The sequence below is a fragment of the Schistocerca americana genome, chromosome 2, assembly GCF_021461395.2.
Source record: "Schistocerca americana isolate TAMUIC-IGC-003095 chromosome 2, iqSchAmer2.1, whole genome shotgun sequence".
NCBI lineage: Eukaryota > Metazoa > Arthropoda > Insecta > Orthoptera > Acrididae > Schistocerca > Schistocerca americana.
In genome coordinates, this window is record NC_060120.1 from 311,659,195 (window position 1) to 311,684,422 (window position 25,228).

The following is a 25,228-nucleotide window of genomic DNA, read 5'->3' on the forward strand; positions in this document are numbered from 1 at the left end:
GAAATTTAACAGATAATAAGGAAGATGTCCTAAAACAGTGGAAAAAGTTCTCTGATGAACTTTTCAAACACAAAGAGGAAGAATAAAGCCACATGGGAATGTAAATTTTTGAATACGAAGATGGATTCTCCTTATGAACAAGGACGGCGACACCCAACACAGGAAGAAATAAGTTAGCTTCTTGTAGATTTAAACAATAACTAGACCACAGGAAAAGATAGTGTAACTGACCGTGTAAAAGTAGGAATACTTACTGAAAAAATACAAGATTAGAAAACTGGCATGGTATACCATATACACAAAAAAATGGTAAACAACATGCAAGTAGAAAAAGGGATTACCATACTAGATGCGGTGTGCACTCTAACCGAAATCCTAGCACAACTAATAAGACCGTGGATGAAGATCACAGCGGGCTCAGACCAAGGAGTATTCCAACACTGCGAATCATTGTAAGATCTTCACATTCAGAAAACTACTGAAACCTGGGTGTGAATTCAATATCAAAATACACACTAAATGTAAGCCAATTTCAAGCAAAAACATGATTCAGCAAACAGGAAAGACCTACAGAAACCAATGAGAAAAGGTAAAGTTCCAAGAGAATTGATAAATCTCAAAAAGATGACACAAATTTGTAGTCCTATCACGACCGATGGAAATGTATCAAACAATTTTGAAATTTTACGTGCACTGTACCAAAGAGATGTGCGCTTAACAATTCTTTTAAGGAAAATCACATAACACTGGTGTAATATGTTATAACATTTATTATTTTACAAACTGGTTTTTGGCTGTTATACTATCATCAAGAACAAATATAAATATGTGTGGCTATGAATTTTGTACGATCAAAAGTTTTGGACTACTGCATTGCAGAGTATCTCAATTGCTTTCCAAAGATTACAATTCTTAGGAATGAAATGAGTGAAAATGCTATGTAAAATTACTGACCATTGATCAAATATGTGACACATTAAATAATGAATTATATAACAAATGACAACAATTATTGTGGGAAGAAAATAAATTGAACGATGGACTTTGGTGGCATGTTCCAAGGGAGTGGCTGAACAAAATACATGATTATGGGATAATAGCCGACAACTGTTTGTAATATAATACATATTATAGAATATTACACTTGTGTCATATGTGTTATCACTCATAAGATATAAGGTATTCTAACAAGAATTGACAGAACAGCCAGTCAATGAAATTCTTTTTAAATATGTCTTGTAATACGTAGGACGGAAGCATGGACATACATTCTAGGAGGGAACTTCTTGGCAGATTAAAATTGTGTGTCGCACTGGGACTCAGACCTGGGACTGAGACAGACACACAGTTTTAATCTGACAGGAAGTTTCAAATTGGTGCACATTCCACTACAGAGTGAAAATTCATTCTTTTCCCAGGAAGAACACTTTTAGTGTGTAATATGTAACTTAGGTATACTATAATGCAGACTATATTAACAATGTTTTTGCACATGGAAGACCTGAAATAGAAAATAAAACTGATGATCTATTGTGTCAAGTCATCACAACTGTTGACATCAGAAGATCAATAGGAACAGCAAAAGACAGGAAAGCAGTTGGTCCAGATCAAATACCAACTGAAATGCTGAAACTATTAGATAACAGTATCTTAGTTCTCCACAAAGTATTTAATCAGATTTATAAAATGGGTAAATTTCCTGACAAATGGCTGATGTCATACTTCATCCCTTTGCCCAAGAAGGGCAATGCAACAATATGCAGAGATTACAGACTAATTAGCCTAATAAGCCTTCATATCCTAAAGATATTTCTCAAGATATAATCACTGTGAAGTGTGAAAGAGATATGGGATCTTCACAGTTTGGATTTAGACGGGGTCCAGGTAAGAGGGAAGCATTGGTCACAATTCAGTTATTGGTTCAGAAGTGCTACGATCAGAAGACGGATATAATGCTGTGCTTCATATGTTACGAAAAGGCATTTGACAGAGTGCAACACCAAAAAACCCATACAAATTTTGAGAAGACTCTACATACACGGAAAATATACTCATTGCATAGAAAATATTTATTGGATCAATCAGTTGAGGTTAAAACTGGCAGTCAGGTGACAGAAGCACAAAGAATCTGTAGAGGAATTAGACAAGGATGTGTGCTCTCACCATTCCTCTGTATAATATATATTCCAGGAGTCGCTTGAAGACCGTGTTATAGGTGTTAAAGTAAATGGGATATGGATTAACAACATAAGATATGTGGATGACACAGTCTTAATGCTGCTTACATGAACAACCAGGAAGGCCTCCTTACTGCAAGAACACAGAAGAAATATGGACCTCAATATCAACACCAAAAAGACAAAATTTATGATAGTCATTCACAATTCAAACAAACATCAAAATGTAGAACTAATGCATCAATTAATCCACAGAAAGGGAGAACAGATTCAACTACTTACAGATGCAGTTATGTGAAAACCGGTCATCTGATGTGGAAATCAGATGTAGAATAGAAAGGCCAGCAGTGCATTCATGAAATTTAACAAAGTGTTTACAACCACTGACTTCGATCTTAATCTCAGAATTAAATTTATAAAGAGCTATGTGCCGTCAATACTTTGGTATGGCGTGGAAAGTTGGATGCTGAAAGTAAACATTATGAACAAGTTGGAAACATTCGAGATGTGGTTACGTCAAAGAATCCTTAAAATTCCATGGAAGCAAGGAAAAGAAATTAAGTGATCAGTAGAATAGCAAAACGAGACTGAGAACTGTTAACCACAATCAGACATAAGGAAATACTTACTTAGGTCACATGGTTTGAATTGAGAGGTATCACCTTCTTCAACTGATAACATTAGTCAACAACGTTTGCATCTGGGATGTGATACATCAACTAGCATATATTTTTGTGTGTAGAATCAGAATATACCTTTCAAAATGTTCTAGTATGTACCATTTTTGAGTTTTTAAAGGTTTTTATTTTTTTGTATTCAGTATTTTGCTTTTTGCTGTTCTTCTGTTTAATTGTTTGTTTTTGATTTGAGGGGAGAGCAGGAAGAGCTACAAATCGTCAGTAAATGGTTGGTGTGGTAATCCAGTGGTGTGAAAGAGATCCCCAGTGAGTGTTTCCTACGAAAGATAGAGCAAACTTTTTGTATTTAAAACTTACACTAAGAAAAATGGCAACTAGAAGGTATCGTTGCTGTCTAAACCACCCTGACAACTTTTTTTATGTGTGTGGGAAATTCATTCCAAAAGCCCAAAGAAAACCAATCACTGATAATGTTAAGAAGGCATATAAATTGTATTCTGATTGTCCTGCGGGTGATCAAGATAAAATTTTTGCACCTCATGTTGCCTGCATAACACGTACTACAACCTTAACCGAGTGGTTGAAAGGAAAACGCCGAGCCATGCCATTTGCTGTTCTGATGGTGTGGTGTGAGCCCAATGACCATTATTCAGACTGTTACTTCTGTCATATAAATTATTCGGGACATTCAAGCAAAACTAGACACAAAATAAGGTATCCAAACGTATCTTCAGTGCATTTGCCTGCGTCCCATAATGAGGTGTTGCCTGTTCCTCTCTGTAGCTTGAAAGCCACGGAACCTGACACCATGTCGAGTGAATGAGAAAGTATTGAACATATAGAAGAGTACTTCCCTCAATATCATGACACTTTGCCTCAGCTCTTTAATCAAAAGAAACTGAACAATTTGGTTCGCGATCTAAAACTTTCGAAACAGCAAGCTGAACTCTTGGGGTTGAGACTGCAACAGAACCTTCTAGCTCCAGGGGAAAAAATTTCCTGTTTCAGATCAAGAGGTGCTTCCTTTGCTCAATATTTTGATATGCAGAATTCAATGTGTGTATGTAGAGATGTCAATGGTCCGATGATGCAGCTAGGTGTACAACATAATCCACAGGAGTGGCAACTATTTATTGACCCCACTAAAACCAGCTTGAAAGCAGTACTACTGCATAATGGCAATGCATTTCCATTGGTACCTTTGGCTTATGCAGTAGATATGAAAGAAACTTATGAAATCATGGCTTTGCTGCTAGAGGCAATCAAATATAAGGATAATGAATGAACAGCTTTGCTGTGATTTAAAAGTTGCTGCACTCCTTACAGGTTTACAGGCGGGATTCACAAAATACTGCTGCCTTTTGTGCCTTTGGGACAGCCGTGACACCAAGAACTACTATACAATCAAGGAATGGCCTACAAGGAAGTCATATGATCCTGGAAACGTAAATGTGACAGTACCCCATTGGTTGAGCCCGATAAAATCATTTTGCCTCCCCTTCATATCAAGTTGGGCCTTATCAAGAACTTTGTAAAAGCTCTGGATAAAGTAGGTTTCTGAAATTTAGTGAGACAAAGCTAAAAGAGGATATATTTGTTGGGCCACAAATAAGAAAATTGCTGTACGAGCCAACCTTTGATACCAAAATCACAGGTACCCAATTAGCTGCTTGGTCTTTTTTAAAAGCAATTGTGAAGGGCTTTTTGGGTAACAGAAAAGACAACAAAAACTGTTACCATTGTGAATGATCTGTTGGACAACTATAAGAACATGGGGTGTAGAATGTCGCTTAAAATTCACTTTTTACATTCTCACCTTGATTTCTTCCCGGAAAATTTGGGAGCGTAAGTGATGAGCATGGTGAATGCTTTCACCAAGACATTCTTACCATGAAACACCATTACCAAGGCCATTGGAGCCCTTCGAGGATGGGTGACTACTTCTGGGGTCTTGTTAGGGAGAGTGATGAAATGGCAAACAAAAAAAGAAAAGCTCAGTCGTTGCATTTTTCAAAAACCAAAGATAATTAAAGGTGAAAATATCTTATGAACTAATTTTGGACCTTTTATTGGCATCATTCCCATATACACATACAAAATAGTATTGATTTCAAACGTTCTGAATGTGTATTTTTGTTTGACTTAATTGTGTCAATTTTCACTATTGCCATTTCTTATTCTGCTTTGTATCTAGGAAATATGAAGACATAGAGAAAGACTGATTTTACCAGTGTATTCGGCACCCAAAAATTAGGCAAATCCACCCATTTACAAACCAGATGCAGATATCATGGCTTTGCAACATTAGACAGTGCACAAGAATAAGAAATGTGGGAGATTTGAGCCATACTGGAAGAGATAGGAAGACTGAGCAAATATGATCGCAAACATCCATTAATGGATATGCAGCAGCAGTAGAAGAAGACGATGAAGAAGAAGAAGAAGAAGAAGAAGAAGAAGAAGAAGGCAAAATACTATAAAAGAAACAGGGATTAAATATTGAGATAAGAGCATTCATTAGGGATAGTGAAAAAGTGGAACAGTTTAAATATTTTGGAACTCAGATAATGGAAGATAATATGGTGCTACAGGAACTACGACAACAAGTAGCTACTGGTATCCAGTGCTTTATGTACTCCAGTAAGTCTAAGCTGCAGGCATAGAATCTGGTGTGAAAGACAAGAATATATGATAATAATTTGACCAGTGGTAACCAGGGCATGGACACTAACTACAAGACAGGAAAAGATACTACAAAAGCTTGAGAAGAAAATGTAACAGAAAGTGTGTGGACTAGTATATGAGAACAGAATGGAGATGTAGACAGAATGAAGCACTGAAACACCTCTCTGGAGAGTTAGAAATACTTGCAGATGTTAAAACAAGTGAGATTGAAGTGGGCAGAGCATGTATAAAAGAAGCAAGATTAATGAAGACTGTGCTCAAGGGAAAATCAGAAGGGAGAAAAGCTGGTAAACTGTGAGCAAAAGATACAGAAAATATTGTAAACAAGTCAGGTTTTGAAGATGATATGGATAGCTGAGAACAGAGAGGTAGGGAGAAATGTACTGGAGGCTCAGAGAAACTTTGCATCTGACTGCGCAGCAACGATTTTAGTATTAACACATACGCTTGCCAGGTAAACTTGCAGTGTCCTGTTGGAGCATGTGTTGAAATAACATGCTTTTAAAATTATTTGTTATATAGACCCATCCTTATGAATAAGAACACTTACGGTATTTCCATCTTGGTATGCTGGGCCAATTGCACACTCCACTCCTTGTTGCCACTACAGAACAATGAAGGCCAGTATGTGCTTTTACATATGAACAGGATGTTGTGACCCCAGAGGTGACACCCAAGTATGCATTATTCATACTTCCTACTATTGTCCGCTCATAAATATAAGCGCCAAACAATTATAAGGTCATTCACGCAGTACATCTGAATTGCTTTCTACGTAATTTTTCAAGTGTTACACTTATCTAAAAAATCACACAAAGTCCAAATAACAAAGAGAGTTGTACGAAACGACTGAAGGACCCGTAATACTAAACAGAGACATCATTAAAATTCCTTGTAAAAACTGTCTAAAACTGACAGCTAGTATAAAGACCGGTAAAGGACAATTAAAACAACTTTTTTATTATGCAGCTTGATATGGAGGAGAGGACAGACATTGCTGGCTATCTTACAAAGATCTGGACACATCTATAAGTTCATAAAATGTACCCCCTTTAACCAAAAGCTAGCAAGTTTTCCTTCTCTTGTGTGTGCCTACTGAAAATAAATACTTCTGCTTTGTGGTGAGTGGTCTCCTTTAATCCTAAAGTATTTGGAATCATCTTTACTCCTCTTAACTTTCTGCAATCAGGTTTGTACTTTTTTGAAGCCTCTGGCTCTCCAGTCGGAGAACTGGCTGAAGTTATACATTTTGCAGAATGAAACAGCAGCTGTAACACTGTAATTCAGTTCTGTCTACATTACATTCAAGTGGGAAAAGACACAATTCCATATGTATTACAGATAACTAAATAACACTTGTTGTCATCCATATAAAGTACATAACACAGTTAGCACCACTGCAGTAACGAGAGATAAAATAATACCCTGTTCCATTTCACTTGAACAGTTTACTGCCTAAAAATTTGAACACACAGAACACGCTTATAAATAATGCATGGCCTCAGTCAATCAACACCTTTTTTTTTTAACACTGTGAGTGTTCATTATAGTTCCAACTTTAAGGAATGATAACTGGTTCAACAAAACTAAAGTTTCCATTCAATGACACACTACAGAACAGTAATCACACAGAGTGTTAAACACAGAATGACATGACACACTTAAAACAAAGATGTCTGTTATGTCACAAACATCATACACGTCAACTACAAAACCATGTAACCACCAAAGATTACAGCTACTGCTGTTGAGTCTCTTGCTGCTGCTGTTGTTGCTGCTGCTGCTGCTGCTGTTGAAGACTTTTCAGAATTGCAGTGGGATGTAAATGTGGAGGTAGCTGCTGCACCTCAACTCTAGTTGCTTTCATGGCTACACCTTCTGGAAGGTTACGCTGGATGTATTCAAGAAACGTGTCTGCAGTAGAACCAGTGAGCCGTAGGAACTGCATGAAACGGAAGTATGTTCGAACCTCATATTGAACACGGTGTTTCTTGTAGATATGTATTGACTTCAGCAGAGTCAGCCTCTCATGGTGTGCCTTGCGTGGTGACCAGCTGCAAAACACATAATGAGAATTTATACTTTTACTTTATGGAAACATTATGTACTAGCAGAAATCATTGAAATGTATGACACATTGCATATAAAAGTTAAAAGTGTGTGCCTTTAGACTAATGCCTGTGCATATAACTGTGTGCAACCAACACAATGAAATGTAATCAATGTAAGTTAATTATTTCATGTGTGCAAGTAGCAGTAAAAAGACCATATGGTATTCACCGAAAAGTTACAGTAATAAGATTTGCCTATTCTTATTTTTATTTATATCTTTTTGTTCCTCCCTATAACAAGTACAGCATTCTCTCATCCAAGATAACACAAGATAGTTCTGATAGAGTATTTATTTATTTTTTCTGAGAAGGTAAAGTAATGCTAAACAACAAATGCTAGTCTGAACTGAAAATATACGGAAGATGGACAGTGCCACAACCAAGTGAATAATATATCTGAAATAAACCTTTGTTCGCATCTCTTAAATAAATCGACTCACCAAAAAATTAATGCAGCATGTCACTACCTACTTACTGTATAATAATGAAAGACTGTAAGTGGTTTGTTATTCAATTTACAGTCTTCACATATTTTGCTTCCAACTCATACGTTAAGAAACAAAGAGCTGCCTCCCTACCCCATTTTTTTTTCTCTGACTGTCCATTTAGAGATGGTTGAGGAACTTGGCTGTTTGATGGAGGATGTCAAATTAAACACCTTTCTGGCAACCAGTTTCAGCATTTTACTACACCATCGTCAAGCCCCTGATAAACATGTATGACGAATCTACCTCGGTTATGATCAAAACAGGGGACAGCAATGCTGATATTAGTAATATGTGCTATAGTGATCACTTCTGGTTGGCATGTGATCGTTGAAGTGATCAATGTAGCAAAAATCTACTAATACCAGTATTGCTGGTCCCTGTTTTGATCACAACTGAGGTAGATTCTTCCTACTCATCGGTCAGGGGCCTGAAGATGGCATAGTAAAATGCTGAAACTGGTTGCCAAACAAAATAAGTTTGGAAATTTGATGGTTGAAAGATGTTTAATTTGACATTTCCAACTTTTTATCTTGAAAAATTCATTGTACATAGAATGACATGACCAAAAAAGTTACTGAATACTAGTTTGCACTGAGAAATGTAATGCTGTTGTATGTCAATCTTGTACAAGGCAGCAGATAATTAAAATTTTCAAAGTCCCAGAATGAAGCTACCACACTTACATTATGGCGGTGTTGACAGGAGGTGGGCACAAAGAGTAGCATTTCACCATGGACACTGGGTCAGGGGAAAAGACATCAGTGCTTCTGGTGAACCAGACAGTGAAAGTAAGTAAGTAGAAATGTAATGGGGCATAGCAGCTGGACAGGATCATGTCATGTTCGTTATGTGAAGAAAGAAATGCCATTTCTAAGGCAATAACACGTACCAAGAGCTTTTACGAACCTGTCCTATACTACAACAAACTCGTTAGCCAAGCATGGCATAGTGGTCAATGATACCTTCATAATAGGAAGACCTATGCCTATGCCTAGCCACTACTTTGCTCCATAAATATCCCAGCATTTTAGCTCACAAGGCAGTCGGTCAGACAGATCAATGGCCTACATGATACTCGCACACAATCCTCTGATTACTGCAAAGTGAGAGGAGGAGGAGGAGATTTGTATTTAACGTCCCGTCGACAACGAGATCATTAGAGACGGAGTGCAAGCTCGGTTGAGGGAAGGATGGGGAAGGAAATCGGCCGTGCCCTTTCAAAGGAACCATACCGGCATTTGCCTGAAGCGATTTAGGGCAATCACGGAAAACCTAAATCAGGATAGCCGGAGTCGGGATTGAACCGTCGTCCTCCCGAATGCGAGTCCAGTGTGCTAACCACTGCGCCACCTCGCTCGGTCTGCAAAGTGATGTCTAGCACAAGTCTGTTGTAGATTTCTTGCATGCTACTGAGCAACAACAGCCACTACTGAGAGAGAGGACTACCTCATCATAATCACCAGTCACAGAGTTCAATACCACAGCCTGCCGCTTTCACAGATGGGAGGATCTGGATGCCTTCCCTACCACCTCGGTTGAGGACACTAGTGTTCCTGATATTTTGGTGGACTGACCAGAGCATAACTGAATGGCAGGCCCAGATCATCATACTACATGCCTACACAACAACTGTCATTGCATTTTGATAGATGGAAAAGAATGGTGGCATATCCAACACACGACACCTTCACTCGATGCCGCAGCGTCGCAGTATGGCCAGGGCTGGAGTCACCACAGATGGCAAACCATCATAGCAACAGCTGACTAAGAACAGTTACCTTGAGTGGGCTGAATGCTGCTTATGATGTGAATCCTCAATGGCATTGACAACTGATGTCAAGAGACTAATTATAGCTTATGGAAGTAAATAACTAATTATGCATCTTCTTTGACTGCACCAACCGATGACAACAGGTCACTACCAGGCTTTGAGGAAAACTGACAAGGGGCAAACTGGGAGAGTGTCCACTGACAGAGAACCATCACTACTTCTGCCCTCGCAATAGTTGCCTCTTGCAATATGTATAGGAACGAGTCTCTTCTGATAAATTACAACTGTTACCTGCACAGTATATCTTGTCTGAAATATGGCTTCATCTCTTTTAATTGTAACAAACAAGTTGTTTGACTACACCAGAAAGCTTGCAACATTCTAGATAGTATGCTGTCCGGTCTAAGTACAAAACAAGACAATGAAAGATAAATCCATAAATTGCAAGTTTGCATGGTTCAGTGTACTTGCAGCATTTATTACATATACCAGAAAGTTTAACATCTTCAGTTCAGCAACTGACCAGCATTGCTGAGCAGTTCGAGTGCAAGGAAATTTAATTTTTCTATCTACAAGAATAGCATCAAACAACTACAATTTTATGAACTACAATATCATTCAACAGGATACAACTGCAGTTCATGCAGGAGAAAGATCTGCCATACACCCCTCAACCATATATGCAATCTATTTACAAAATGTATGAAAAAAGTTTCATAGTTACTCTTTTATTTGGTCAAGCAGACTTTAAATTTATTCCTTGAACTACAATTTAACTAATTATGTCTCCATTGAACTCAGTTATTAGGTGGGAAAAATTGAAAAATTAAAAGTAGATGTGCTGGATTAGAAGAATTTGTCAGTCAATTACAGAAAGTTCTATGCATAATCTGCAATTGACTTAACTTTCTCTTGACAGTACATTTCTGCAGATCCCCTGAACAGAAAATTGTTCTCAACAATTGGAAGATAACACAGATAATTTTCATTCCATGAAAGCGCAACCTGGATATTCTTAATATACATCAGTTGCAGAATATCCAAGTATAAATATGTTGACCTAATTTGAATCAAATTACTTTTTTCTGACAACCAAATGGATTCTGAAAACTCCAAACATGAAAATCCAACTCCCATTCTTCACACAAAATTGTGTGAGCAACAGATCAGGATAACCAGGTTGTATTGTTCCAAGTGTTCACTCAGAAGTACATCATTAATCGATAATGTCAAGAGATCACATGCTGTACTGTGGCTAACTTTCAGAAAGCTTATGCTCCTCCATACACCTACACATTAAAAAATATATATCAAACTGGTACTGTGTGTTATTACTCAACTAGGCAGTGGAAACAGCAATGATGTGTCATGGAAAGTTTTATGATCATAGAATGATCACTGATGTCCAAAGCTAGGTAAAGAAACAAACTGCAAAATTCTTACCACATCAACACACAGGAGACAGTGAGGATACAATGACAGGACTGCAAACGGTCACAGATTTATCTAACATAGTGTTCAGTGTCAGAAATACTGAAAAACCTTACAGCAGACATTCAGTAAAAATGTTGGCAACTCAAAGAAGTCAGCTTATAAAATTACAGAAACAGACATTTTGAAAGTCTAAGAATGTCCAACAGCCTTCTATGTACTGCTTCTAAAGGCACGGTGATAAAGTATTTCAATAACAGAAATCCCAGGACTGAGGAAATGAACAAAAGAGAGGAAAGCCAAACATTCAGCTGCATGTCACTGATGGCTGATACATACAGACATATAACAGGTCAGAAAGGCAGTTTTCTAGTCTGTTGCATGTGTCAGTGCCATTCATATGGTTAATTGTAGTAATTTCTGTTTATTTTCTAAATGAGATAAGTCAAACAACGTCTCTCTTTCTCTCTCTCTTCTCGACCTCACAAACAAGTGAAGGGCCAAGAAGGGGAGGAGGAAATGAAATGAAACTCTATAGACTGAGAGGGTACGTGATGTTATTTCTGAGATTACAATACTGAATCAAATTTCATACGTCCTGAAGCTAGTATTCCTTCATGGTTAGAGCCAGAGTTCTCTGAAGTAAACAGTACTTTCATCAGCCTTTACACGTGTAGAATATGAAGAGAGACTTTCAGAAACACACTGTAAGCACTCACTGTGCTAATTTTAAGAGAACACACATCTTTACTAGTGAAAAGTAAGGTTAAGCAACAAGAATAAATGTGATTATACATATGCTAATACTATCTGAGAAACCACTCCTAGCAAACTGGCAAGTGGAAGACAACTAACAAGGATTTAATTACTACAGAATAATTTTGATGCACCTATTCTGAATAAATTGCTGCCCTACATGAAATGTATCTATGCAGTGCTGTTACACTAATCATTCTGGAAAAGCTTGGTAGCAAAGAAGACATAATAAATGTCATTAATCCAACAAGTAAACATATCCAGCAAACTGGAAAGTACTAGTATATACCATTCACATTTTATTAGACTTCTTTTATTTCAATGTGTGCAGCAAAATATACCTAGGAAATAAAAGAGGAGTAACTAAAACATCTGGTATTAGGTAATGGAAAATGAGTGATGAAAATGATGAATTATTATAAAGAAAAATAAACTACACCCATGCTCATAAATTAAGGATAATGCTGATACATGGTGAAACAATGCTTGGCTAGGCGGTTTGCGGGTTTAAATCACCTCGGGGTATGACCATGCGGTGCATTTCACCCGCAGTCATCGCACGGTGGTGCTAGCAGTAGTCCACATATGCAGAGGTCAGAGTACAGTGCAGCAAGTAAGTGTGCAGATGTTTTCAGACGTGCTAATGGTGACTGCGTGTTGAAATGGCTCAAAGAACACACATTGATGATGTCATAAGGGGTAGAATACTAGGGCGATTGGAGGCTGGTCAAACACAGCATGTAGTAGCACGGGCCCACCGTATGCCACGAAGTGAGATTTCAAGATTATGGCAACGATTCCAGCAGACAGGAAACATGTCCAGGCACTACAGTACAGGATGTCCACAGTGTACAACACCACAAGAAGACCGATATCTCACCATCAGTGCCTGCAGACGGCCACGGAGTACTGCAGGTAGACTTGCTCGGAACCTTACTGCAGCCACTGGAACAGTTGTCTCCAGACACACAGTCTACAGATGACTGAACAGACATGGTTTATTTGCCTGGAGACCTGCAAGGTGCATTCCACTGACCCCCGGTCACAGGAGAGCCCGCAAAACCTGGTGTCAAGAACACAGTACATGGTCATTGGAACAGTGGTCTCAGGTTATGTTTACGGACGAGTCCAGGTATAGTCTGAACAGTGATTCTCGCCAGGGTTTCTTCTGGCGTGAACCAGGAACCAGATACCATATCTCATACTGATGTCTGTGTACATGTGCAGGAAACAGTGGCGTTTTGTAGCATGTGTGTTTCAAGATGGTTTTATCAACTTATCACCAATACCGCAGACTTGCAGATCTGTGTCGTGTGTGTTCCCTATGTGCCTATGTTATTAACACCAGTTTTGTGAAGTGTCACGTTGTGTGGCACCACATTCTGCAATTATCCTTAATTTATGAGCATGAGTGTAGTAATCAGGTATCAAATTACTTAATCTTTAACATATGAACTTTCACATGTGTAAATCCTATTAAAAACTGAATAGCCAAATAATTTCACTGAACACTAACTTCATCAACAAGAAGTTCTTTTTTGCAGTCCAAAGAGAAATAAATATTAGCTTATAAAATGGTCACAGCCGAATGTATCTAAAGTAATGTTTTGACAAATGTGATAAAGAACAGAGTTTACCTAATGCAATTCAAAATTGAAAAGGATTATGCCATATATTATTATTATTATTATTAGCATTAACTTTTCACTTAACAGTAGTCCAATAACATATATAGAGAATTAGCTAGTACATTAATAATATTATGTGGAAAGGCAGTTATACAATATACTCTGTAGAAATTTGAATCTTAAAGAATCCAAATGAGAAGATGAACTTTTATCACCACTGATTCTACACAACTTGTATCATACAGTAAATTTCTTTACACAAATTACTTCAAATAATACGTCTGTCATGGGTTTTATTACAACCATAAGACAGGACAATAAGTATACTGAAACAATAAGTGAAAAACATCAAAAACCTTTTTTTTTCAAATCTTTGGATGCACACAACATAAAAAAATCAATAAAGTTCTTTTCTTTTGTCAATATACCACCCTTTGGACTAAAACAACGATCCACAACTTTAGCAGCTTAGGTACGTGTTGACATTATTTTTATATACAATACCTAGACAGGGAGAACACAACAGTTGGCACATTTGGTGAGCCCTGGATCTGGTGAATTAAGAGATACACACTATGACTACGTGTGACATAACTTCCAGAGGACAAAAACTGAATTCTGGAGTTCGTTTTTTTGCTTTCTTTTTAAATATTAAGGCCTAAAGTGGTTTTGTCAGACCAGCCAAATATGGTATCTGGGCCTCAGCTGTTCTGGTTTCTGATTTAGTCACCACAATTTCTGTTTCTCTTCAATTAAATATTAGTGGTAGAGAACTTCAACCTTAGTTTAATGTTTCTACTGCTCCTTCACTGCACAAAAGGTCACTCAATTTTTAAATCCAAGATGTAACCTGACAACTCATGTATGTTTCAAAAATGGCTGTGTGTTTATATTGGAGCAAAAATCGATTGCGGAAATGGAAATCCGGCAGCTAGAATCACATTTCCAGAACTGATAATGGTGTGAAACTTCCTGGCAGATTAAAACTGTGTGCCCGACCGAGACTCGAACTCGGGCACACAGTTTTAATCTGCCAGGAAGTTTCATATCAGCGCACACTCCGCTGCAGAGTGAAAATCTCATTCTCCTGATAATGGTGTGTTTACCTGAATAACCATAAGCGGTATTTGGAAACCTGGTTTGGGATCCCCATATAAATATGGTGACAGTACATCTGGAAAGAGTAAAATTCTATAGACTGGAAATCTGCACACAGACTGATAAAACAATATTTTGCATCTACGCCTGTGCTCTCAAACCACTGTAAGGTGCATGACAGAGTTTACACCCCATTGTACCAGTTATTAGGGTTTCTTCCCATTCTATTCACATATGGAGCACAGGAAGAATGATTGTTTCAATGCCTCTGTGTGTGCAGGAATTATTCTAATCGCATCCCTCTGTGAGCAATGCATAGGGAATTGTAATGTATTCTTAGAATCAGCATTTAAAGCCGGTTCTTGAAACTTCATTAATGGACTCTCTTGGGATGGTTTACGTCTGTTCTCAAGTTCAGTTCCTTCAATATCTCTGTGATTCTCTCCCATGGATCAAATAAACCTATGGATGCTGCCCTTCTCTGTATAGGTTCAATATTCCCTGTTAGTCCTATTTGGTATGTGTCCCACACACATGTGCAATATTCTAGATCCAGTAGGATGAGTGATTTGTAAGCAACCTCCTTTGTAGACTGATTGCAATTCCCCCATATTCTACCAATAAACTAAAGTCTAAAACCTGCGTTACCCATGACTGAGTCTATGTGATCATTCCATTTAATGTCCCTACAAAGTGTTACACCCAGCTATTTGTATGAGTTGGCCGATTTCAACAGTACTCACTGACATTATAGTCATAAGATCCTACATTTATTTCATTTTGTGAAGTGCACAATTTTACATTTCTGAACATCTAAAACAAGACGCCAATATTTGCACTCCTTTGAAATCTTACCGAGATCTGATTGAATATTTATGCAATTTCTTTCAGATAGTACTTCATTACAGATAATTGCATTATCTGCAAAAAAAAAGTGAGGTTACTATCAATACTGTCTGCAAGGTCATTAATACAACATGAATAGCATGGGTCCCAACACACTTGCCTTGGGCACAACTGAAGTTATTTCTACATCTGATAATGACTGTCCATCCAAGATAACATGCTGTGTCCTTCCAACCTAAAAGTCCTCACTCTAGTCGCAAATTACTCTAATACCCCATATGACCATACTTTTGACAATACATGTAGGAGTGGCACTGAGTCAAGTGCTTTTCGAAAATCAAGAAATACTGCATCTACCTGACTGCCTTTATCCAAAGCTTTCAGTATATTATGTGAGAAAAGCACAAGTTGGGTTTCACATTATTGATGTTTTCAGAATCCGTGCTGGTTGGTAATGAGGAGGTCATTCTGTTCAAGATACGTCTGAGCTCAGTATATGGTCTAAGATTCTGCAACAAATTGATGTCAAGGATATTGGATGGTAGTTTTGTGGATCACTTCTACTACCCTTTTTGTAGATGGGTGAAACCTGTGCTTTTTTCCAAGAACTGGGCACGGTTTTTTGTCCACGGGCTCTACGAAAGATTGTAGTTAGAAGAGGAGCTAACTCAGCCACAAATTCAGTATAAAATCTGACAGGGATTCCATTGGGCCATGGAGCTTTGTTAATTTCAACGATTTCAGATGTTCCTCAACACCACTGACACTAATATTTATTTCATTCATCTTTTCAGTGATACAAGAATTAAACTGAGGCAATTGTCCTACGTTTTTCTCATTTGAAAATGGAGTTAATTATTTTATTTTTAGGTCTATTTATTGCCGTTAGATTCAATGTATGTCCTCATAAGCGGCTTTCTTATCTATTGGTTCTAGGTAGTTTTCAGAGAAGGCATTTAGTAATGTTTCGGAGGATGCCTTATCATGTGCACCGTAGTTAATTGTTGAAGCTTAAAATCTCCACTGATTATTACAGTATGATTGGAGAACTTATGTACAAGTAAAAAGAGGCTTTCTCTTAAGTTTTCAGTTACACCATGAGATGAGTCTGGTGGGCGATAGAAGGTTCCAATTATCGAGTTATGACCACCCTTGATACTGAGTCTTGCCCAAACAATCACACATGCAGCTTCGATTTCCGTCTCCATGGATATGAGTTTCTTGTCTACTGTGACAAAATACACTGCCTCAATTTCCCATTTGCTTATTATTTCAATATACACTTAAATTTTCCCCAAAAACTCTCATTGCTATCAATTCAGGTTTCAACCACCTTTCTGTACCTCAATCCCATTTGCTTATTATTTCAATATACACTTAAATTTTCCCCAAAAACTCTCATTGCTATCAATTCAGGTTTCAACCACCTTTCTGTACCTAGTATTATGTGAGCTTCATAGCTTTTCATGAGCGCTTCAAATTGTGGCACTTTATTGTGAATGCTTCAGCAGTTTACCATTAGGATTTTAATACTCTCACCTGTTGGAGGCACTTCTTTCAGTCTTACACTAATACTTCCAGGTTTCCTACAGCTATCATTATCTGGACTGAATGGAGAGTTGCCTAATCTAAAAAAAAAAAAAAAAAAAACCACCCTCGTGTACACTCCACACACAGTCAGCTACCTGAATAGCAGCCTCTGATGTTCTCAACCCTATGGTGCAAGTCCAGGAAGTCACAGCCTAGCATGTCACAGAACCTCTGAAGCCTCTGGTTGAGTCGTTCCATTTGACTCAGGACCAAAGGTCCACAATTACTTCTGGGGCCAATGCTGCACTTTGTGAGGTTCACTGAAACTCTATGCACAAGACTGGTCTTCTTAACCTTCTCTGCCAGTTGCTGGAATGACCCAAGTCTGACCTCGCAGTCCAGGCAACAGGTATCGTGTTCCAATTTGAGCCACAATCTGCATTTGGCTGCACCCTGTTCCTTAAACGGCTGCCAGAATAGCATCTTCAACATGTTGAATGAGGTTCCTAGATGTGCACACTGAGCACACAAGGTGTCATTTCCTGCCCTTGCTGCCATTTCCCTAAGGGACGCCATCATCTGCCGCATGTTGATAATTAATAGAACCCTATCCTTTTGCGTATGCCTCCTCTTGACACTGAACAAAACAGATTCCCCCAAAACAGCTGAAGTGAGGACCACTCGCTCAGTTTCGGTGAAAGACAGAACCTCAAACTTGCCGGCTAGGGGGATTAGTGCAACACCCTGAGTCCTCCCCTGTAAAGGACACCCAGATCTACCACTGACTCACCACTCACAGTCAAGTGGACAAGTAAAGGCAGATCTTGTACTTTCTGCAGAGGAGATATGATCCACAGAAGCGGATAGTATCTGAGGTATAGGTACACGACTCTTGGGTGCTCTTCCAACACATTGATTCGCTGCAGTCGCCAATTGCTTGACAGTAGTCAGGGCAATTTCCAGCTGCTTATGGACATCAACAACACATCCCGTGTTCGAGAGCAGCATTCACGGGGGGGCTGCATTTTGGCTGATGCGATGTATTACAAGACAGTGAACAAATAACTTTAAATTAAGGCTGCTGATTATCTTTTAATTTTTTGAGCTAAAAAGTTGCTAATTCCCTATAAGAATTGAAGGAAATACACAAAACAAGATTTCTATTAAAACAACACAAAAACCTGTGATAGAATTTCTAGTTTCTTAAAATGTTTTGAGGTTAATTACAGTTGTTGGCAAAATTGAAAACTGAATTAATTTACGATACTTCCACATAATATATAGGGTTATTTCCATTTAGGGGACAACTAGATGTAACACAAGATGTTTGTTAAAATATCTGCACACCAATTTCCTAAAAGTTGCTCATATATTATGCACAGGACAATGGTAGCCTCCGAAAATTCTCAAAAACGCATGTTTATTTCCATTGATATACAATGAAACTCAGGGGTGATGTATTCTTTGGCAGAACTGTGAACAACAAATGCTGGTTTGCTATGAAATAAGTTCCATATTCAAAGCACTTGTGCCGGTAACTTACACAAATATAGTTTTGTAAGTGTTCGAAAATTCTCATAAATAACCTGTTTCTCAAGTAAATGTACAATGAAGTTAGAGAATCATTGTTTTGAACAAGAGTAGGTCTACTGTTCTCAGAATTTTTAAAAGAGAACAATTAAGTTTAAGCCTATAATTGACAATAATATCAGAAAGTAAAAACATCAGATTCTAAAGAGTATGGCACTAGGAAGTTAGTGAAGGTCACCATGTTTCTTGGTCTATATTGACAACCTTAGTGGTATAAACCGAAAGAAATCCATCCTGTTAATTAGTAGTGGTAGTCATGTTTGATGCATCTCTCCATGCTTGTCTAGTCTGTGGGTGTCTCTTCATCTTAGGAACTGCACATACGATACTGTGCTGATAAGCCAGAAACAGCATCAAAATGGCAGAGATCCAGGCCTCACAGAACAACAAATGTTCGACATCACCAACACCATGAAAATATTACTGAAATAGAAACTGACAAACTAGTTTTTTGGGAATCAGGGTGGGTAACACAAAAATTGAAATAATGAAAACAAACAAAAATTGAATAAAAAATTGCAGAAGTCATCAAATAATTTCATATAGACTGTTATCTCCGCTAAACCTATACAGGTTTAAAATTCAATATGATTCAAGCTGCCACCCACATCCCCTAAATGGATCAAAATTTCTGTTAGACCTATATACAGGATGGTTAGAAACAGTCAGAAAAGCTTGTAAGGGAGTTGCAGGGTATTTGTGTTGAGCCATAATTGTTAACAAAAAGAATTGGATATGTTGCACCGCTCCCAAGTTAATTAGCATTGCATTTAGCCAATAAGGCCATTGCCAAATACAAGCACCCCCCCCCCCCCCACAGAAATTGTGATCTTCATTTGGTTTCCATGGACTGAACAAGAGATTGATACAAAAATTGAAAATGGGACAGTAGTAAGGATCGAGCCTGAGATAAAAGCTGAGCATTTTTGTGCACTATCATCTACACTATGTGAAAAACTGACACTAGTTGTATCTGGCAGGCTGCTTGTATTCGTATGTGCAATGACCTGATTGACTAACTTAATGTTAATTAACTCAGAAATGGCACAATGCATCCAATTTTTTTCTTAACAATTATTTCTCAGCACAGATTGCCCTGCAATGCCATTACAATCTTTTCAGACTGTTTCTGACCACCGTATAGACCATGTGAACAACATAATCCAACCCCATGAACTGGTACAACAAAATCCATTAGTGCTACACACGTGCTCCATGACAGTAGCAACACTACATCAGTTTTACACATAACGAACACGGAAATACGGAAGTGTCCGATTCCACCCGTCTACTTTGACCCATGACGTCACAAATGTGGCGGAAACGACCATCCACTACAACTCCAATATGGCGCCTATGACGTCATTACATAAACACGACAACAAACACAAAAATACATCGAAAAACCAACACACACACCTTCCACAAAAAACCTAATCAAACTAACAAGACAAGCGTGGAAACTGGGGGTTTTTGGGTGGGGACAAACTAAATATAAACACTCGCCACTACACCAAACGACAAAAAAACACTAAAATAACAAGACCCCACAACCTCCCCAAATTCCACTACACACAAAATCCACTGGAATCAAGCACTTCCCTTGACCTTACCACGCTATCCATAAACACACCACCAGAGAGAACCACTGACTACAACAATATGCTACCTATAAACATGCCAAACACGCAAACTAAACCAAAAACATCACCTAACACACAACACATAAACCACCAAAGAGCACCACCGATCACATCAAAATGACACGTACAAACACACCACTCTCACAAACTAAACTCCGTGCCATCCTGACGTCACACACCACAACAGCCTTACGTCACGGGTCAAAGCCGACGGGTGGGATCGGACACTTTCGTCGACCCATGAACACACATGACAAATCAAATACAAAACAACCACAAAATCAAATGACCAATGTGGCACACACAAGAACTAAATCACATATTGTAAACAAAACACACAAACACATCTGCAGCAACAATCTACAAACAAAAGTCACATTTTTCACTCACCTCCCTCTCTCTGCTTTTAGTCAAGTTTGTGCCATGAAGCCCTTGGGTCAAAGCACTTATGGGTGGTATCGGTAGATTCAATACTTTACTTTTATGTTCAATATTACAATATTTCACCTTTTTCAAAAAAGCTTATCTTGCTATTGCTATTCTGCTTTTTATATCCTCTTTGATGCTGCCGATTTGGTAAAATACTTATACTACTTTTAGAGTATGACTCTCTGATTCTCTCTTCATTGTCTGAATTAATGTACATATGCTCTATTACTCTTATTTCACTCTGATACATGTACACCTTATAACTTCTTTTTATGACACTATCTGTTTGACTCAACTTATCTATCATCATTTGCACCACTGATAGCGATATGATGTCATTGCCAAAAGTTTTTTTTTCCCTTCTGCCTGAGCTTTAATTCCTTTGTCAAATTTCTCCTTGGTCTCCTTTATTGTTTGTTCTATGTACAGATTGAATAATATGAGGGATAAGCCAGGATCCTACCTGACGCCCTTCTTCTCAATTACCGGGTCCTTTTCATACCTTTCGACTCTCATAGCGGACAGAATGAATCTTTAAAATGCTGCTCAAGGAACTCACACTAGGAAAATTGTTTTTCAATAATAAGCTGATAATAAACTACAGATAAAGCAAAATCCACCCTTTAAAAATCCCAGATGAGAACACGGTGTGCACTGTTGCGATATGAAACACTGTATTGTTTCTCACAATTGTACCTGATGGCAGCTGTGGAAACAGTGTGTACTTAATCACTGACCCAGCCATGCTTCTCACTGGCAATGAGAAATGAAGGGAAGATGATTTTTTTTTTTTTTTTTTGGGGAGGGGGGGGGGGGGCGTGGGGGGGTTGGACTGACCTACCTCTCCTAGATGCTACTTTTTCTCATCCCTAGTGTAGTCAGTTTTAAACAAATGATAAGGAATCTGTGTTGAACAAGAAACTGTTGCAAGCTGAGAGCATCACAACTCTAAGCAAGTTAAAGTTAGATAGCAATAAGTCTACATAACTGCCTTCCGAATTTACACCTTTGACACCTTTAAGCACACTGCCAGCAGGTATTAGAGAAAACTAGTGAGTATTCTCCAGTTAATTATTTTATTGCTGGAAGATATAATCCACAAGTATCACATGTGAAAACAAGTAAATAAAGATACAACTGAGATTTAATTCTAGTAAACATGAACCTACACATACCACCCATCTGCTTCAATCCACATCATCAAAATGGCAGACATAAACCACACAGTGAAATCTACATTCAACACAACTAAGATTTCATATGTATATGGCGGTTTCACTGACTTATAACGGAACTCTCACCTTCCAAACCAACCTAGACACTGGGTTACATTGCAGTTCAGTTTGCCACAAATATCTTGCACGTAATTAATACAGAAAAGAAATATTCTCAGTGTTTTGTTCTACTTCTGTTTAAGGGCATCACAACAGTATGTCATGGATCAAAGCTGGCATTTGGCATCAGTAAGCTCAACTCACCTCCGTTTTGCAAAATAGCAATAATGCGTTAAGCAGACAAAGAGGTAATACTTCACAATGGCACACAAGAGGCGGAAAGAAACAGAATTATTCTTTCAAGAGACCTAAATTTCTTCAGTAAAAGCTTTTCTGGAAAACCAATATGAATGGTAGGCAATGAAAACCTCATAACTCCATCTGTCTACAAAAATTCATAATTCCAGTAACTCCATAATTAATGAGAGATTTGAAAGTGCACGGATTTCTCTCTGACAACAACTAGGCTTCTACTATAGTGTTACACATGTAGCAACTTTCCATATCACTTTATATTATTTTTTAAGAAACTGTTTTTGCTTCACCTGCAAAATTTAACAAAATGGAGTTACAAGAGTTTCATTGCCTGCCATTGATATGTAGAAATAATATTTCATTCTGTAACTTCTTTGTGCTATTTCCCTGTAGTATGTAACACAAACAATGTACAAGGCAACTGTTCGCAACAAAACAGTTTGGATTTATTTCAAACAAGGCTGTCAATAGAATACACAATATTTAGTTTGATGGATGATACATTAGAGTCAATCAGAAATTAATACCACTGGGAATATTTTGTGACCTAACTAAGTCTTCTCATTCGCTATCATATAATGAACAGTGGATTACTGACAAAATAATGTACATGTTTGAAATGACAAATTTGTTCCTGTATACAGTTCTCAAACCAACAAAAAGGGGACTACACTGCACCTGGAGCAAGCAAATTTTTTTGAAAATATGTTTTTTGTTAATTTCTCAAAAAAAGGAGATGACATTCAATTCTTCTTTCTGTTAATCTCACTGAGAATCTTTAGGGGTGTGGAACAAGTCAAGCAACAGCAACAGATTAACTGGGCTGTCAGACATTGATTATCTGCAGTGTACAAAGGACTGCCCCCCCCCTCCCCCCCCCCCCCCCCCCCCCCCCCCCCGAAGCAAAAGTTATAGTAGAATATGCAATAGTTAACTTTTAAAAAAGATACGAAATTATTCACTGATAATGGTACGTGGTCAAAACATTTCCATATATAAGAAGTATCATTCTAACTGTTCATAATTCGATTTGCCATGTTAACTGTTAGGTTACAAGAAAATTACAACAATCAAAACTTAAGTCATGATATTTTACATATGTACTGTACTTGCCACTCTCCCACTGTGATTCCCAATTCACGAGCTGCCATTGTTGCAAAGGTCTCATAGCTCTTTAGAACTGCAGGGTCATTTCCTCGAACTTCTATCTCCAAAATTTTATACAGTTTGTCTAGCTCCTCTTCCTGATACAAGTAAGCACACAAGAAATAACAATGAGCAACCAAACAAATTTATTTCGAGATAAATGTATGCTGTCTCGCCAATGTTTACCTGTAGTGCTGATTTGGTAGTTACAGGATTTGTTGATGTACAGAAGCTACTAATAATACTCAAGTTCAATCTGCTGGAAATCGAAACTTGCACATCATGTTGGAGGGGCATCAGTAGTTGCTTACACTTGCCAGCAAGTGCTGCTACTGCCTGAAATAGACGTACAAGGCTTCAAGGGGAATTATTACTTTAACACAACAAACATATTTCTAGTATGGGAACACCACATAATCCCTGAAAGTATGTTCAGATGTGTCAACATATACACTTACCTAAACTCTTTCCCTTACTCCACATAGTGGCAGTCGATACATCCTAACAGAAATATAAAACGGAGCCACTTCAACATTTAACAGCATTAATATGGGCAGAACTGACTACTCGGTTGCACACAGAAAATAATCACTGCATGAATCACAATACATTGTAGAAATAATGTTACGGTATACCAAAGGAAAATTCAGAAGGATATAGGTTGCAGTAAATACTGGGAGATGAGGAAGCTTGCACAGGATAGGGTAGCATGGAGAGCTGCATCAAACCAGTCTCGGGACTGAAGACCACAACAAAATACCAAAGGAAATAAAATGCCGCTTCTACTGCAGTAAGTAGGTCAAATTAAATTGCGAATTAGGATAACTAGCTCGAAAGAAATAACGTGAAGAGCATAAAAGATGTATATTTTTTGTGGTAGTACGAACGCGGTTCTAGTACAAATCCTTAATCTGCCAACGCACTCACACAACAACTTGTATGGATCAATTTAACTTACCAACAATTTGTTCATGCTGGCCGTTGTCGTTGTTAAACTTAGTCACTGATTTCCTTCACCAATCTTAACACCCGCTACTAAATCATAAAAACAATAACAACACAAAGATAACCACACGAACTACTACAATAACAATACAAAGATAATATTTGCATGAAGTATCGTAGCGAACACGTTGGTCAGAAAAAAAGGGGGTTGTCTTTACGTCACAAACGTGAAGCCGACGTCCGCCAACATATGTAGCCCAAAATATTAGGTTCACTTCATTTATACCTCCATGGTTCACCGCGGTAATACTTCCCCATGATGTCATTCTGATATGCCCATGCCCAGTTTCGACTGTTGGGCTTTTGTGGTCGTTTCCCAAATAGCAAATAGCATCTGGTTCTCTTACTACCTGGAGACGTAGTTGTTTTTATCAAATATGCCAGCTTGCGTAGTTTATGGGTGTACTAATCGATCCGATCATAATCTAAAGTTTAAAAATGCCACATTTCACTCTTAGGTGGAGCCGTTCAAGTAATATTTTCTTTTGTGTACGTGAATTACGTCTGCCCTATTTACTTTTATTCTTTGTTGTGGTTTTCATTGCTTTCCAAACCGCAAACTCTCTCACATCCGAGCCACACTATATCAACGGCCTCGTCCTCATACAACACACGGCTACATGACCGCACTGATTGTTGGTGCAGCATTTCATGCCTCAAATTCTTCCCATCGATAATTGCTTATTGTCCACATTTCCTTCCTCTTTAAATACAAAAAAAGATTCTT

General features: G+C 38.1%; 2 protein-coding genes across 2 annotated transcripts in view; both read right to left on the reverse strand.

Annotated features, from left to right (window-relative positions):
- Nucleotides 1-6,257, reverse strand: part of LOC124595851 (acyl-CoA Delta-9 desaturase) — a 179,931-nt gene extending 173,674 nt beyond the window's left edge. The window contains exon 1 of the mRNA XM_047134758.1: nt 6,051-6,257. Coding sequence (XP_046990714.1) covers nt 6,051-6,061 — 11 coding nt within the window. The 5' untranslated portion in view covers nt 6,062-6,257. The remainder of the gene's footprint in view (nt 1-6,050) is intronic.
- Nucleotides 6,258-6,444: 187 nt separating this feature from the next.
- On the reverse strand, nt 6,445-24,613 carry LOC124595852 (28S ribosomal protein S10, mitochondrial). The gene is made up of 4 exons (XM_047134759.1): nt 24,455-24,613; nt 23,683-23,832; nt 23,464-23,594; nt 6,445-7,554 (listed from the first exon to the last, which is right to left on the reverse strand). Exons 1-4 carry the CDS (start codon nt 24,467-24,469, stop codon nt 7,239-7,241), a joined length of 612 nt encoding a protein of 203 aa, XP_046990715.1. The 5' UTR covers nt 24,470-24,613; the 3' UTR covers nt 6,445-7,238.
- Between the last annotated feature and the right edge of the window lie 615 nt (nt 24,614-25,228).

What these genes read in the sequence shown, in the direction of transcription:
- LOC124595852 (XM_047134759.1), bottom strand. An exon ending in CTACCAAATCAGCACTACAG is followed by an intron (nt 23,595 to 23,682) that starts GTAAACATTGGC and finishes TACTTGTATCAG; the next exon opens with GAAGAGGAGCTAGACAAACT. An exon ending in GGAATCACAGTGGGAGAGTG is followed by an intron (nt 7,555 to 23,463) that starts GCAAGTACAGTA and finishes TGTGTTTTGCAG; the next exon opens with CTGGTCACCACGCAAGGCAC.